This window comes from Setaria viridis, chromosome 3 (assembly GCF_005286985.2).
Source record: "Setaria viridis chromosome 3, Setaria_viridis_v4.0, whole genome shotgun sequence".
Taxonomy (NCBI): Eukaryota; Viridiplantae; Streptophyta; class Magnoliopsida; order Poales; family Poaceae; genus Setaria; species Setaria viridis.
The window spans coordinates 4,837,081-4,854,778 of NC_048265.2; the positions used below are offsets into that span (position 1 = coordinate 4,837,081).

General features: G+C 47.1%; 2 protein-coding genes and 1 pseudogene across 2 annotated transcripts; 1 reads left to right on the forward strand and 2 right to left on the reverse strand.

The window, feature by feature from the left end:
- Nucleotides 1-2: 2 nt before the first annotated feature.
- On the reverse strand, nucleotides 3-2,150 carry LOC117846926 (protein GRAVITROPIC IN THE LIGHT 1). Its single transcript, XM_034728050.2, has one exon. It carries the CDS (start codon nucleotides 1,817-1,819, stop codon nucleotides 326-328), a length of 1,494 nt encoding a protein of 497 aa, XP_034583941.1. The 5' UTR covers nucleotides 1,820-2,150; the 3' UTR covers nucleotides 3-325.
- A 7,408-nt stretch (nucleotides 2,151-9,558) lies between these two features.
- On the forward strand, nucleotides 9,559-13,786 carry LOC117848210 (pentatricopeptide repeat-containing protein At3g09650, chloroplastic-like; annotated as a pseudogene).
- A 3,088-nt stretch (nucleotides 13,787-16,874) lies between these two features.
- Nucleotides 16,875-17,613, reverse strand: LOC117850188 (mediator of RNA polymerase II transcription subunit 32). Its single transcript, XM_034731995.2, has one exon. It carries the CDS (start codon nucleotides 17,611-17,613, stop codon nucleotides 17,137-17,139), a length of 477 nt encoding a protein of 158 aa, XP_034587886.1. The 3' UTR covers nucleotides 16,875-17,136.
- Nucleotides 17,614-17,698: the final 85 nt, after the last annotated feature.

Genomic DNA, 17,698 nt, shown 5'->3' on the forward strand with positions numbered 1-17,698 from the left:
TCTGTATGGGAATGGACTGCCCGTATTATACTTATTATACTTACTACATTGGTAGTAGCGGTAGGTAGATACATGCTTCGGTTTCGATCCATACGTACATACGAAAGTAAGTGGGAACATGCCATGCCCAGGTGGGTGGCCACTGGCCAGTGGGCACCTGCATGCCGGACGCTGCTGCTGCCCTGCCTGCCACCCTTAAACCTCACGGCCGCTCCGCCCGGCGCCCGGAGGCTGGATCTCGCCGCCGTCGGCGTGCCGTTTCCCCCGTCTGCGACGAGGCCGCCGCCCAGGTGCAATGCGCTGCCGCCGCGGGTCGTCGTCGTAGTCACGGCCGCGGGTCAGAGCGGGAAAGGTACACTCGGCACTGGATCACCGTCCGCCCGACCTTGAACCCCGGCACCACAGTGAACCCGACGGCGAGCTGCCCCTGCCCGCCCGGAGCCGGCGCCACCGTCCCGCCGCCGCCGTCCGCGTCGCTGGCGCTCTCCATGAACACCTCCGAGAACCGCTCCCCGGGGCGCGCCTGGAACACGGACGCGGCGCCATCGAAGGACCAGAACAGGCAGTGCAGCAGCCACACGCGCCGCGCCATCTCCGCGAACTCCGCGAACCACGCCGTGCGCGGGAACGCGCCGCCCTTGCGCACGGCGGCGCGCTGCTCGGCGCGGCCGCCGAAGAACGCCGCCTCCATGCGCTCGTGCACCACCGACAGGTACCGGTCCCGCAGGAACTCGCGGAGCGCGCCCCACCGCGGGTTCCCCTCGCCCAGGAACTCCGCCGCGGGCGCCGACTTGAGCTCCGCGAACTCGTCGAAGAAGCGCCGCCGGTCGTGGGAGCCCCGCCCGTGGAGGGAGCTCATGCCGAAGTCCTTGCGGTGGAACCCGGCCAACATCTTCAGCGCCACGTAGGACTCAAGCGCGAACCGGGCGTCCCCCGCCGGGTCGCGCAGCCTGGCGCCCGGGTGGACGGCGGCGGCCGCCGCCGCGGGGTCCCAGCCGGCGGCCCGCATCCCGTCGAGCATCGCCCTGGCGAAGCCACGGACGGACTTGACGGTGTGGCGCAGCGCGGTGAGGAAGTGGGTGGCGTTGAGGCCCGAGAGGTGGAGGTCGTCGAGCGCGGCGAGGGTGCGGCCCGGGTGGGCGCGCTCCTCCAGCGCGCGCGCGGCGCGGAGCTCGTCGGTGAGCGCGGCGCGGGCGCGGCCGGCCTCGGCGTCCCGCGCCCGGAGCTCGGCCTCCAGCTTGCGCGCCGTGATCTCGTAGGTCCGGAGCAGGTGCCGCTGCTCGTCGGCGTGCGCCGCGAGGGCGGCGGCGCTCCTGGCCGCGCCGGCCGGGTCCCTGGCGTACCGCCGCTTGAGGTCCGACAGCTTGGTGAGCTCCGCCACAAGGCCGGCGTCCGCCGCCTGGATGGCCTCGGCGTCGTAGGGGTGCTGCGCCAGCTGCAGCTGCGCGTACGCCGCCTTCACCGCGGACGCCCCCGCGAAGAGGCTTGCCACGAACGCGTGCTTCGCGGCGGCCTCGGGCCCCGGCGCCGGAGACGGCTGCGTCTGCGCCTGCACCTGAGGTGCCGCCGCCCCTTTCTTCTCCGTGGCGCTCTTGAAGAAGGCGTCGAGCGTGTACGCGGCGGCCAGGTTGCCCGACAGCTTGAGCTTGCTGAGCGAGTTGATGGAGCTGTCGAGCGAGTCATCGAACTCGTCCCCGGCGACGGAGTACGCCACCCCCGCCCCCGCCGGGGTGCGCTTACGGCGGAGCAGCCTGGCCAGCCTCCGCGCGATGCCCCCCGTCCTCTGCTGCGGCGGCGCGGCCGCTGCCATCGTCTCCATTGCTCTCTTCTCTCTTCTCTCTTTTTTCCACACACTGTCACAGAGTCACAGAGTGAGCTCTTGGTACTGCGGAGGAGCTGCGCTGCGCTGAGCTTCTTCTAGCTAGCGTTTCTTGGCTCTGAGAGGCTGGAGGGGAATGGGACGGGGTAGATTAATCAGCAGAATAATTAGAGGGGGTGGTATGCAGGTTGCAGGGCATGGTACGGTGGTATAATATACCAGAATAATTAAGGATGCTGTCGCGAACAAATTAAATACAATCAAGTGCGTCTGCCTCGGGTACGGATGGGGAGAGGCGTTTTCGGTTGTTTAATGGCGGGGTTTTGCTTAGGAGGGAGGCACACCACCGGCGGCAGCATGATTATTCCCTCCTGCTCATCTCGAGCTTTTACAGAACATTGGATGCGGATTCCTGATTTGATGCGTAGAAAGAAATGTTCCCGGGATTTTTAAGGTTCCAAGTATTCTTTCGGTAAGTAGGAGCATATACAAGTATACCAACAAGAAAGCATGTAGTAGGGCATATGTTATTATACGCCCATGTTGCCCTCTGTTTTGTGACAAGGAATCCAATGCAAAATGTTTCCGGTATGAATGCTTAAGTTGGAACAATGGGACTATGGGATGGATGGATCCTGAAATTCCTTCCAGTGAGAATGAAATGTCTCCCAAATGAACTAGGAATTTTGTAGAAACCTAGTACGAGGTGAAGACCTCTCGCAACCTTTTTCTTCTGTCCATATTTCCAAAATTTCTTCAGCATTTTCCCATGAAGCGTCATCGTTTCATGCATTTGAGGCCAATCTGTCCTGTCCCTAACGTTCGAAAACCGGAAAGGACCCCTTTTTTCCAACAAAAAGTCAAGCGAGCAGTAAGCAGTACAGACATTACTACCCCCACAGGGCACAGGGCACAACATCCAGCAGTTAAACGGCTGAATCATGGGCAAGCAACCAAATGGGTCCATGCGACTGGCCCACCCGTCAGCCTCTGCCGGCGTGGCGCGAAGCAAGCCGGGCTCGTGTCTTCCTCACCGGGTCATTACACGCGGCTACACACATGCGGTGCCCATCATGCATGAAAACCAAGGGATCCAATCCATAATCCAGTTGGGAAATTGCGTTGCAGTAGGTGGTCAGTCGCCTACTACGAGGTAGGAGCAAGGCGAGAAACATTTGGCCATGTGTAGGTTGGAGTTGGAGGCTTGTCTATGTTTTGCCTGAACAGGGAAATGGTATTTTTGAAGCAATTTCCATTTGTATAGCGTACATCTGAAGGTTGAATTTTACATTTGCTCCTACAAGCGACAAGTTCCCATGACTGAAATTTCCGTGCCTTATTATACCTTGCAGGAATTACACAATTTCTCATTAAAAACCATGTATTCCAACTTCCAAGGGAGTTCTTTGGTGATGATACGTGGTGAGCAATGATGATGCGTAAGGCGAAGCATTGCCGTTTAAACATTGCTGTAGCTGTCTTTCTTTTACAAGCTGAGATTTTTCGTATAGTCAAATCACTCAAAGAAAAAGTTCACAAGAGTAAAGTTATACTACTCACCTACATCTCCTTTTCCATCACTATCAATTGGAGAACCTATAAAAAAAAAGAGAATACTAACAAGGCAGTAAGATAAGCAAGACAGGGACTCTGATCTCTGGCTTTTGCTACAAGACCCGCACCTAACAAAAGGGAAGAACAATGCACACTGGCAGCAATTGATAGCTTTGGAGCCTTGTTAGACGATCTATCTGTTAGGTCTACCACACACCCCATAGGAAAATGAATTGTGGAGCGCATGCAAAAGCTTGCGTTGCTGACTTGCTGTTTGCCCCCATTCCCGGGGAGTGTCTCGGTTTGTTTGGTTCCCCCAATGCTCCTCCTGCTCCTAAAGCTTCGCAAAGTAACCCGACATCTCCTATTTTAGTTTAGGGTCTGTTTGGGTCTGGGACTAAAGTTTAGTCCATATCACATGAAATATTTAGATACTACTTCCTCCGTTCCAAATTATAGGTCGTTTTAGCTTTTTTAGATTCATAGATATTATTATGTATCTAGACATACACTATATCTAGATGCATAATAATATTTATGAACCTAGAAAAGCCAAAACGACCTACAATTTGGAACGGAGGGAGTAGTTAGAAGTATTAAATATAAGTTAATTACAAAATCAATTACATAAATGAAAGTTAATTTGCGAGACGAATCTATTAAATCTAATTTGACCATGTAATGCTATCGTAAATATGTGCTAATTATAGATTAATTAGACTTAATAGATTCGTTTTCCGAATTAGCCACAACTTATACAATTAGTTTTATAATTAGTTTACATTTAGTCTTTCTAATTGGTATTAAATATCCAATGTGATCTGAACTAAAAATTAGTACGTGGATTCCCAAGCTTCCTGCGAGCTCAAAATGAGCTTCATATGTATATGAAGACAAAGCCACTATGAAAGCTCACGCCTTCATGGGAGCCAGTGTTCTAAATCTTTGACCACTGTACTGTTTCAGGGGTTGGAACTGTAAGAGCTCCTAAATTACTGGAGGCTCGCTGCCTCGGAGTGACCAACTGCAAACACTCCTCCTCGACCGGCAAATGCCAAATGGGATCTCAAGCTTACCATTGCAATTACAAACAGCACAACACCTCTTTTTATTGGTTCTTTGGATCCTCTTGGACACGACGGCCAAGATATCATATGGGCGCGCGAGACACGCTCATAGAAAATCACCAGCCCGTACGTGCTGCCGAGAAAGATGCCCCCCTTGGACTCGCATGAGGCCCAGGGCCACTGTTCATTCCTCAGAACAGGACCCCACCATTGACGCATCTCTTTCCCTGCCTTTCGCGGCGCCGAAGACGTCAGGGTAAGGACGATCAGAAACCACGTGCGATGGCAGGATCCTCCTCCCTGATTTTTTTCACCTCCTCGTCGTCGTTTTTCCCCTCTCTCTCTCTCTCTCTGCAGCTAACAGGTTCAGGGAACCCGTGCTGCCGAAACTATTGCCAATCTGCCATGCATGTTTTTTTCTGTAAGTTTCAAAAAAAGAATTTTCTTTGTTTTTTTCAGAATAAACGTACGCTTACTTTACTTTATTAGTCCATCATTGGCACAGCAAAAACGCGATACAGAATCTGCTCATCGTGAACGTTAAATCGAATCCCATGAGAGATCTAGTAACAGTTTAGCTACGGTTAATTCAGAGCGTGTACGTTTCACCGTACCTTTCCAAAGTAGTGCTCGTGCACCTCCCGCAAATAGTGGAAAAAAAATGATGCAGCATAAGGTGATCGAGATCAATACATACTGTCGGCTGTCGCACGTACGTGTGTCCCAAATGTGCACCTCCCTTTTGCTGGCAAATCACGGCTCTTCCGGGACGTTTTGGGATTGGAAATTAAAGGGGTGTTTGGCTCCCGGGGCTAAAGTTTAGCCCTGTCACATCGGATGTTTAAATACTAATTAGGAATATTAAATATAATCTAATTATAAAACTAATTACACATATGGAGTCTAATTCGTGAGACGAATCTATTAATCCTAATCAGTCCATGATTTGACAATGTGGTGCTACAGTAACCATTTGCTAATGATGGATTAATTATGCTTAATAGATTCATCTCGCGAATTCGTCTAGGAGTTCTGCAATTAGTTTTATAATTAGTTCATGTTTAGTCTTACTAATTAGTAGCCGAACATTCGATGTGACAGGACTAAACTTTAGCCCTGTTATCCAAACATCCCTAAATGAATTTGAAGCCATGCACGCATACATACAAGCTCGTGGCGAACATTTGCTATATATACAAATCTCATCCGTGGTGCACATAAGTGTATTATAAAAACTATAATCCGTAAAGAGTGTATGTAATATATACTTAGTATATAATACACGTGAACATGAAAGAAAGTTTGAAAGCAGCCGGTGATGGTGATTGGCCTCCTGAATTGCGTGGAGGTGGAGTAGATGTAAACTTGTTGTGTCTACTCTCTGTCATCACCATATCCACTGCATGGACAAGAGTCGTTGGGCTTGGGCGTGGCACCGCCAGCCTTTTGTTTTGCTTTTCTTTACTGTACCTTTTGGACCATGACATTCTTCACATGTTCTCGGTGAATGAAATACTTTCAATAGTATATTCGCAGAATATGTTTGCAACTTTTGTATATTCTTTCTCATAATATATTTTTTATTTTTTATTAATAATTGAGAACATTCACACACACAGAGAGACCAGAATATATATTTTTTATTTTTCAAGAAAACTTATATTAGCAACATTTACATATATATTAGTGTGTATATTATAAAACAGTGCTTGCTGAAGTTTTGAGAGACGAGGACTGCTTGCTGAAGAATTCCATCATCGTTTCATTCCTTTTCCATTCAAATTATTGTGTTTGTTTTTTCTGCTTCTATATTATTTCGATTCCCGAGTTACATAGAGTGCCTTAGATGAACATCTACTGTATAAAGAACCTTTCTTTAGATGAGAAAAAAGGAAACATGAATACCGTAAAGAAACATCAATACTGACGTAGCTAAATTAAAATCAGGGATGTAACATGATGTCTCATCGATGCTGCACGGATACGGATACGTGTATCAATATCGAGTGGATACGGATACGTGGATGTGGCATTTTTCTAAAAAACCCGATATGCGGATATGTTTCAGCATTTTTTAAATATAAATAAATAATAATATATAATGAGAATAACAACAATAAGCAGAAGTTTAGCATAATGCAAATAATGGAGTATATAAGTTTTGTAAATTAACATGTTAAAATGCTATGAGGATTGCAATGTAATTTTTTATTTCATTTTCTATTCTTTTTTCTTCCTAAAGGACTTACGCGTGTTTTATATATCTATTAATGGCCCATATGGTAAAAAGGTAGGATATTTCACAGCACGGATGGATAGAATCAAAGCTCATCCTCACCTCCTCTGTACTATCGCCTCTCTCTCTCTCTCTTTTCCCGTCTCTCTGTCTGTCTTCTCTTATTCTCTCCATCCTCCATCTGCTCCCTCTCTTGCCTCTCACTGCAGGCGTGCGGGCATGCAGGTGGACGCCTGGGTTGCTGCGCACGACAGACTGGTGGCGCAGGGCGGCCACGGGGACGGGCTTCGAGCGGCCGGATCCCCAAACGGACGAGCTCCAGCTTCGCGACCAGGAGGTGCTCGCGCATGGCAGCGGCAGGCGATGCTGGGTGGCAGCTTGAGCGGCGATGCGGGCGGCGCTGGTGAGCGACCTGCAGGAGCCCGTCGGACTCAATAAAGATCGGATCATAATAATATATAATTTTAAATTAAAAATAAATAGGCTGAATTAAATTGTAAAGGAGGTATAAGGTTAGGCTCTATTACCACCCCTTGCAGCCTACGGGATGGCTGTTGCAGGACCAGGGGGCAAAACGGCCACGGACCGGGCACCCGTATCGTAGAATCGGCTTGGATACGCAACCACGAACGTATCAACTTTTTCTTTTCTTATTTTTATTTCGGATACTTCATGATACATATCCAACCCATATTCATGACGTATCCGATACGGGATACGGCACCGTGTGCACGTATCCGTTTAACATAGTGTCTCATTGTGATGTGCACGCGTAGGTTATAAAAGAAAATGGAGAGTAGGGCTATTCTGGGCCTGGTGACAATATGGCCTTTGTGGGCCCACAAAATCAGGGCTGTAACATGATGTCTCATTGTCATTTTTCAGTGTTTTACAGAACTGAAAACTCAGTCACAGATAACAATTGACATGATGTATGCACGGAGGGGAATGGTGTGCTTTTGGATGGGTTCCTTGCTCTTAGATTGTGATTGGATAAGACATGATTTACTTATTTTCTTGTGCAAGCTTATTATATATGGACCGAAAAATCATTGTAGATATATATGTAACTGGAAAACAACATGTTCAAGTTATAAGTCCGCAAATGTTAAAAGGAAAACATAATGATGAAAAATACTACATGCATAAATTTTTATCAGAAAAAGTGCCAGACCAGGTCACCAGGTTGTTTCTTGCAAATGGCTTCGTTGCAAACAAACGGCATAAGCTTTAGTGGTTTTATTAAGGCATGTCAAAATCCTTGTGCATTCAGAGGTTGTATTAGAAGAAAGTTTGTTTCTCGATTCTTTATATAAAGTTATATTATTGGGTCTGTCTATATCTCAATCGATTCAGATATGATTTATCTCTCAATCACTTTCTATGATCGTCGGATCTCGATCCAACGGCCGGGATCCACACCCTCTTCCTTCTTATCCTCACCCGTCACCCTCTTCCTTCTGTCTTCTTCTTGCCCGCCACCAGCCCGCCCTCCGCCTCACCAGCGCCTTCCCGGCGCCAGCAAGGCCCGCTATCGACCCTCCACCCCCACCACTCTCCCTCCTCCTCCCCTTCCTCCTCCTCCGCCGATGTCTGCTCCCCCCCCCCCGCCTCCGCCGCCACCCTACTCGTCTCCGACAGCGGGGCCACTGGATCCGCCGCCACCGTCTCGATCGCTCCCGTGCTAACCCGTTGCTAGCGCTCACTCCCGCCGCCTCCACCGCCCAATCGGGGGTCCTCCGCCGCCCAGCTCTGGCGGCGCCCGCACGGCCTCCGCTCTCCCACCGTCTCGACCGCCACACCGCCGGCCGGCGAGCCACCCCGATGCCTCCTCTAGGCCCGCAGATCATAGGTAACCCTACCCCCAACCCCAAACCTAGGAACCCGAACCCTAAGGCTCGCCGACGCCATTCCCGGAGCTGGGGGAGAACACCCAGAAAAAGTGATTGAGATAAAACTTAAAAATCAAGCATTCGAGCTCTAGCAAATCTCTATATTATTTTACCATTATCATCAAATTGAATGACATCTTCTGTTGCATGTCTACAGGAACATGCTTACTGCATGCGCAGCACCGACGCAGTCACATTATAGGCCTAGTTTGGTTCCATTTGCTTATTTTTAAGCAAGTGTCACATCAATGTTTAGATACTAATTAGGAGTATTAAACGTAGACTATTTACAAAATCCATTACATAAGTGGAGGCTAAACGGCGAGACGAATCTATTAAGCCTAATTAGTCCATGATTTGACAATGTGTTGCTACAGTAAACATTTGCTAATGATGGATTAATTAGGCTTAATAGGTTCGTCTCGTTGTTTAGCCTCCACTTATGTAATGAGTTTTGTAAATAGCCTACGTTTAATACTCATAATTAGTATCTGACACTTGCTTAAAAATAAGCAAAGGGAACCAAACGCCCTCATAGTATACTCACTGCAACTCTTTTGCAAACTCTCATAGCATGAACCTCCCCCCGGTTGCCGTAAAAATAACATAAGTGCCAAGATAAGGATGTTTATGTTAACATCCATGGTCTGGGAGAAGCAATGATTTTGTTGGCATGATTTGGTCGAGAAGGCCTGCATAAGTGCCATCAATTGTGGAATCACACCGCTGCAAGATCACAAAACATGAGTAGTCTTGAAAAGGTTAAAACATATCATGTGATGATTGGATGCTGGACAATGTTAGTTACATAATCCCTACGTTTCTTAGAGTTTACTCCTTCGTTGTTCGTTCCAACAACACCCTTAATTATCCACGAAGACATTTGGACCAAAATTGCTAATATTTTTTTATCCAGGATAAACTCGCCAATATCCATCCAAGCGGGCCAAAGTATGAGACGTACGTTTAGTACCTCGCCTCTTCCCCGCCATGGAGTCCAACCTCTCCCGCTTCCCACCCTTCGACGCCTCCTACGGCTCCGAGCCCTGCGAGAACCTCCTCTGCCGCATCATCTCCGCCTACAGCCGTGCCCGCCTTTCCACCGCCGCGTGCCGCGCCTTCGAGCGGCGGCAACATCGGGATCCCTCGACCACACGGGCAACACTCGGTCCTTCAAAGCCGCACCGCATAGGGCACACGTGCACAAAGTACCCTACTTACATTTTCATCCTCACTTCGTGTAAAAGAATTAATCTGAAAGTGCTATGGCTGGTTGACAGAGGCTTATAAGTTGGCTCCACCCTTACTCAACTAGCAAGGTGGTACTAAACATGCGCATCTACGCTCATGGTCTACACTGGACCAATCAAATTGGGCTGGTGTCACATACACCCGCCCTTAAAGAACCTGATGTCCTCGTCGATCCAACTCACCCACACTTGGGCAAATGTACAGGAACGTTCCCTCTTAGCGCACGACTGTACGTCCAGTACCGGCACCATATGTCATGCCGTGTGTCTAATACAGAGCCCACACGCACCATGCGCTATATGCCCGCACACTGACCCGTACGCACAACCGCGAGGGTTGGCTCTGGTACCACTTCTGTCACAGCCAGTTTTAAAGGCAAAACCAGATGAATGAATTACATATGCACCAGGATCAAGTTTCACACATGCAACGACTTCAGTAAATATCATAGGCAGTGCCATAATGTAAAGAGAGTATTAAATTTATTATATGACCGAAAGTCTTTAAAACGAATAGCAAAACGAGTCTTTATTCTAGTAGCGGAACTCCAACGAAGACGACGACTCCACATGCAGTTGACTGGGGGCACACATACGCCTAGAACTCCTCGAAGTCTTGAAGAACCTCCTCAAAGTTGACTTGGTCTAAGCAGCGGTTTTAGCAAGGGTGAGTACACTTATGGTTGGTACTCAGCAAGCATGGAGAATGTGTAGTGTAAGGCTATGGTTTAATAGTAATTTAGCATTTTAATTAGTTGGTCAAATTTTATTAGCAATTACTAAATGTAAGTTATACCACCCACATTTAGCATGAACATAAATAAAGATAGCAGCAATAAATAACATCAATTTAATTCAACTTCCGATAAATTAATCATGTGAGGGTCCAGGCCGCTCTTTACCGTGAGTACAGCTGTTATAACAGTTTTACACTCGAGAGAGGTTGTACATCTTTACCCACAAGTTGTGTAAAAGTTCAAAAGAACTTTAGACCCAACCATGCTGTGCGGGCCAGGCACAATACCACACTTCCGAGGTGTGATTGCATAGGGACTCTACGAGGCCTTTACAAAGATTCCCTAGTAAGGATAGCTCGCTAAGGTTTCATGATCAGCGCGGTGCATAAACCTCTCTCAAACTGCGAAGCTCCCATAGAGCAGATCAGTCTGAGGGCCAGGCTATACACCAACTATTGTCTCCCCCTCTTGCACCTTTCGGGTAAAGCTACCACGAACTAGAGTTTTTAATTAATTAGCCAAGACCAAAGCCATATAGTGCAATGTTGCACTATTTTCCCGGGTGGTTCTCCATATTCCAATTAAGCATGATGATCTTGTATTAATGGAAGGTATAGCATAAATAAAATAAGTTCAAGCATTGGTTCATTAATACCACCATACTCAGTTAGAGCAACTAAGCAAGAACTACCCAACATTAAAGTAACCTAGGTTGATGAAGGTACAGGGATAAAACTAGGCACACCTTAAATAGGACCCATCATATTTATATACTTAAAAGTGCATAGCATATGTGTATTGAACATGAAAGTAAAGGTTGCATAGGATCAAATTGTGATCAAGGGCACGACTTGCTTCCTGAACTTGCTCTTACTGCTCAAAGTCTTCGAAACCTTGCTCTTCGAATTCCTCGAACTGCGATCCTTCTATACGCATCAAGCGAGTACATACAAGCAAACAAGGGAATAAAATAAGAAAACATTACATCAAACAGTAGCAACAGAGCAAAAGAAGACCATAAAACTAATCTATGCATCAACACAAACTCATAGACGCAAGAATCGTTTAAAACGGATTTAAAACACTAAATATATAAACTAAACAAGATTCAGGGGCTTAACTGCGAGAAAACTAAACTTCCAGGGGCTTTAAACTAAAAGAAACCGAGGGCTAAAACCTAATTATACACATAAACCTAAGGTTTAATGCGTCAAAGAGCGGGCCTAGGACGGAGGGCACTATTTTATAAAAGTACAGGGACTAAAATGGAAGAAAGAGGACCTAGATCCAATTACTTTTGAACGCGCAGGACCTTGGTTGCAACAACTATAAAAGTCTCTTTAGCAAAAAGAATGGTGCGGCAGTGGGGTTGACCGGTATTGACCCGGGTCAGATCCATTCCGGCCTGTTGGATTGCGATCGGACGGCTGCGGAGCGACGGGACGCAGGCGGCGGCGGACGGCGTCGAGCGGTAGTGGAAATAGGGGAACTCGCGGGGAGTTGCTCAGAATCAAGCGTCCGGGCACGGTTTGCGATGGGATCTGGCCTTGGAGGAAGCGGGTTGCACGACGAACCTATCTAGGGTGCTCTTGTGATGGTTGGAGCGGCGGCCGCGACGCACGGCTCGAAGAGGCCGCTTGGCGTGGCTCCGCGTGGCTCCGGCGAGCACGGGTGCGTGAACGAGAGCACAGGAGCGCACGTGATCTACACTGGAGGCCTCCTCACCTCCTCGCGGTGCTCCGGGCAGTGATGTTGTCGACGAAAAGGCGGCGATGGAGGAGATCGACGACGGCGGGCGTGCTCTTGAGCTCGAGCTCTGGCAACGGCGGCTCTAGAGCTCAAGGCGAGGCGCTAGGGTTGGTGAGGGGCTTTGGGGCGTGGCGGCGGCTTTTATAGCCTGGTGGGGGCTGGCCTTGGTGTGCGGGCCCAAGGTCGAGGTGGGCGCGTGCGCGGGGGTGGCACGGACTCGAACTCGAGTCCGGCTCGGGCGCGACGCGGCGGAAGGAAAGAGACGCCTGGCATCAGGTAAGAGCGGAGGCGGCACTGAGCGGGCTTGCGCGGGAGCTGGGCCGAGCTGGGCCGTCCTACGTTGCGGGGTGATGCTGCGCTGCTGCTAGCGAGCTGGGTCGAAAGAAGAAAGTGGGCTGAAAGAGAGGGAGAAAAAGAGAAGTAAAAAGAAAGGGTTTTTCTATTGTTTAAAAAGATTCAAATATAAATTCAAATTCAAATTTGAATTCAAACAAACAAAAATTAATGCACCAGCATGAACAATGAACTCCTATGATTCATTAACTTGTCTTAGAAAATATTTAGATGCCTAAGAAATTTAATAAAACCTTAAGAAAAACCTTAAATCCTTAAATAAAAGAAATTAAATTCTAGCAAACTGTAACAAATTTATTAATTTGCTAAAGTTGAAAATTAGGGTGTTACACTATCTCGTTAAGGGGCTGTGCCAGAGAGGGGAGGTGGATGCCGCAGTGAGGCTCAAGGATGAGATGGCGGGCAAAGCAGAACTTGTGCAAAATTCAGCCGTGTATGGGGTGCTTGTGCGAGCATTGTTCCGGGTAGGGCGCAAAGGTGAGGTGGATGGATTGCTGGAGGGGATGAAGGGGAGGGGGATTGTGCCTCATAGGGACAGGGTGGTGTACAATGCGATGATCGCGGGCTTTTGCGAGGATGAGAGGGATCCCAGTGCTGCATTTGCTGTGCTTGATGACATGCAGAAGTGTGGGTGCAAGCCGAATGCGGTGACGTATAACATGTTGGTTACGGTCTTTGCAAGCTGGGGCGCTGGCAGGATGCAAATGAATTGGTTGAAGATATGCCGAGGCGGGGCTGTCCTCCGGATGTGGTCACCTACAGAATGCTCTTTGATGGGTTGTGTGCTGCTGGTGAGTTTCATGAGGCAAACCGGGTTTTGATTCAGATGGTTGTCAAGGGTTTTGCACCGAGCAAGGATGGTGCGAGGAAGTTTGTTGAGGCGATTGAGAAGGAAGGAGATGGAGGATTGCTGGAGTCGGTGTTGTGCCAACTGGCAAAGGTGAATGCTTTGGAGCGAAGTGGATGGGAGAAAGCTGTGAGTATTGTGCTGAATGATCCTGCAGAGCTGAGGATAGAGAAGCAGCTAGCTTCTATAAGATTTGCCTGATTAGATATCTTCATGGGATTTAATCGATGGTATTGCTAGAGTCTTCATGAATCATGATCCATATACCAGTTAGTTTCATTGCTGTCAGGACACATTTGGATCATGGATACACATTCATCGCCAGAAACCGTCAAATGCCTTGTGCATTGAAGGTTTGCAGTATAATTGTAGTTATTCGATTTGCTAGCATGCTTTTGACACACATTTTCTCCTTCCCTTGCTTGCCACCGGACACAATTGCACGAGGGCTTGTTTTGGCGGCAAAGTTTAGATCAGGAATGCCAACTTTTATAGTGGCCCGGAGGGAATTCTCTCTTAGTATTTCTGTTATATACGCCATACTGTCTTAGGGATTGAGTAAAATTACTCATAGTAGAGGATTGACATATAAGCACGTCGAAAAAATAGATGTTATTAGAGATTGTTTTGGACTACCATTTTCCCCCCATCAATTCACTTATGTAAAAATAAGGGAAAAGTCAGCAGAAGTCTGGTTTTCAACCAATAACTACAAACCGCACACCCAACTGTCAAAACTAGGCAAGTTTGGCCAAGTTTCAAGAGTGGTTTTGCATTTTCTAGAAATTTTAAAAATTTAGATTTAGTTAAAAAAAATTATAACTAATTTCAAATTAGAAAAAAAATATCAAATTGGTGCCAAAAATTTTCTAAAAAAATATAACCCATCTGTTGGTGTTATATTTGGTATTATTTGAATCTTAGTTGTTCATGTTCCTTGCATTTTATTATGAGCAATAAAACACTAGGAATAGTAATAACAAATATGATGTAAACAACTCAAAATAGAGTACAAACAAATAACAATATTTTTAGAAAACTTTTGGTACCAACTTCATATTTTTTTGGATTTGAAATGAATTAGTTATAATTTTTTTTAATTAAATACAAAATTTAAATTTCTAGAAAATGCAAAACCACCCTCAAAACCAACCAAAGGGCTAAATTTGCCCGGTTTTGACAGTTGGATGGCCCTCACTGTCCGGTTTTATAGTTGTGGGTTGAAATTTATAACTTGTGCTATAGTTGGAGGGTGAAAATATGACTTTTCCCTAAAAATAACAGATTTACCATCACCTTTATCATCAGTCCTGGCTCCCTCCATCATTGAGTACACAATGCCACTGTTTTGGCTAAAACATAGTAGACTAGGATGCGTAAGTTAGAATGAATACCGTGCGATGCATCATTCTGATGCCATGATTTCGTCGCCAAGGTCTGCGTAAGTGTCATCAATTGAAGAGACACCGCTGCAAGTACACGAAACATTCAGCAGGAGAAAGGTTCGTGCTACCACACCTTGGGATTACCGTATGTTCCCTAAACGTGTACAAACAGTCAATCTAAAAAATATGAAATGGATCGAGTGTAGTTTTTCCCATGTACTATCCTCCTTTTTAGTACGCCTAATTACCTCCTAGCACTGGTTATTTGCCTGGACACCTATGAAAAACTCAAGTAATCCTTACTACTCCCTCTGTTCCAAATTGCAGGTCGTTTTGACTTTTTTAGATTCATAGATATTATTATGCACCTAGATACAGTGTATGTCTAATAATATCTATGAACTAAAAAAAGCTAAAACGACATACAATTTAGAACGGAGGGAGTTCTTTAAGCTTAGGCTAATTCTTATGATCGGAACAAATCGCCCTAGAACCAATCAGTCTTAGAGCTCAGGACAGTGGTCCTTCAGAGTGGAAAAAGCAAAGCATTAAGAACGTCACTGAAGAAACTACATATAACTAACCACATGGAATGCATGTACATACCATGATAGCCCAAAAAGTTTTCTTGATGTAGTGATTGTGAACCAAGGCTCCTCACAGCGGGTTGCTATGGGTAAACTAGTTATGCTTGGTTCCCTGCCACTTTCAGATTCAGCTGTAAGAATTTACAAGGCACAAATATCAACTGAGGCTTAAGGCAAAGAGGCATCTAGTTTCTGGACGGAAGATACCTCAATTTTGTAGGCTGCTATACGATAGTCAGGAAGTTGGACAGGTAAGTTCCATGTTCCAACAATTTACTGGACATTTTACAAGTTGAAATTCCTTATCCCAGCCTATATAATTTCCTTTTATTGTGCATACCTCATCGCCATTATTTGAGTACTGCATATTTTTGTGAGGTAATCACAATTAGTTTCAGATCTAGCCATCTAGGGGCTACCACAGATAAACAGGGTACTTGGCTATCAAAGTATAACTAGACATGATGCTTAAATAGATGTACACGCAATTTATCAATGAAAGACGGTTCCAATAACATGATTGGGCACTGACAGTGTGCACGTGTCCTCTTCGCAGTATAGGCAGGTTCATTACGTGGTTCTCTACAACCAATTGAATATACATTTTTTCCCCGAAAGTTTTGTGTGACAATATATAGGCTTCTATTGATCTAAACAATAGAACGTGGAGACCAGCGGATCAACACACCATCTTCTTATTTGACAGATGTTACGCTGTAGAAAATCCTGAACGGAGCAATTTGGTTATCTTTAACCTTACTGAATACATCACACCTTGACACCTACGTGGTTTGGTAGTAGCAGACCACAAGATTCATGTCGCAATACTACAGAGAAGTATAAAAGGGCAGCGCATCAGACATGAATTTCTCTTGCAACAGTTTCTAATTGACATTATCCAACACTAGCAATTTGATATTATCTTATTTTTCCATGCTAATTGATCCGCTTATGCCTGAGTGATTTTCATGCAGCAGATCATTGCAAGGCTTCCGGTATTGCTAAATTGACTGAAGGTTACTATCAAGCAAACATTTACATGTTTCCTTCTATTTGAGCAAATTCAACTTGTCTTCTTTACCTGAAGGACTGAATGATTTGGACATTCTGTTGTCCAATTATGGCAGAAAATTTGTATTCATATATGTAACTACATGCACATATTTTTCTATTAGCATTTTGTGCCTTAAAATCATCATGTATTTAGATTCATGTATCTCATATTCCTCACAACACTACAATCATTTACTGAGAGCAGCATTTTTGCTGGCTGTGTGAAGTACTGGACAATGAGCACAGAAGCTTAATTTTGGGTGCACAATTAAAGGAACCAACAGTAGCAATGCATGGGCGCTTTACTACTTATGAAAAGCAGGAATCAGCAACGATGCTCTATGTGCCACTAGTTCATAGTGTATTATCTCATACATAATGGGAGGGAGAAAACAACCAGCAAAGAGCAAATAATTTGTTCAATTCTTCCAGATATCAACACCACAAGGCATTATCAAGTACCATACCAGTGATCGCAAGCTCTAATGTTATCCCTCAAAGATTTAAACTCAGCTACGACAGACATGTTGGTTTTCTCTCGAAGGAGATATGCTACGAGTTCATTCCGGAAGGACGACACTGCTAGTTAATTCAGCAACTCCATACCTACTGGCCTCCCTCCTCGGGGTGCTGCCCACCGGGGCCCGGGCCGGCGCCGGCATTTGGGGTAGCGGCACCGCCTGGACCGGCGGTCCCTGGGGCGGAGGCGCCTCCGGCGCCGTGCTGGAGCTCGATGACGAGCCAGCGGACGGCCTTGCTCATCTGCTCGAGGCGGACGGCGCTGATGGGCTTGATGCCGGGGGCGGCCGCGAGCGGCGCGGGCGCGGATCCGGCGGAGGCGGATCCCGTGGCCTCGTCTACGAGGCACTCGGAGCCGATGCGCTGGCGGATGGACTCGACGAGCTCCTCGGCGTGGTCGCAGGCGACGCGGAAGAGCTCCCAGCGCTGCTTGAAGGCCTCGAGCGCGGCGTCGGTGGCCGCCGTCTTCTCCCCGCCCGACTGCGCGCGGGCCTCCAGCACGGCCGACGCCGCCGCCACGAAGTCGTCGTACGCCGCGCTCAGGTCGTCCACGGTCGCCTCCATGCCTCCGCCGCCAAGCGCCGCCGCAGCTTTTCCGGCGGCTCGACTCTAATCGAATCGCCCCCAATTCGACGACGACCCCAAGAGA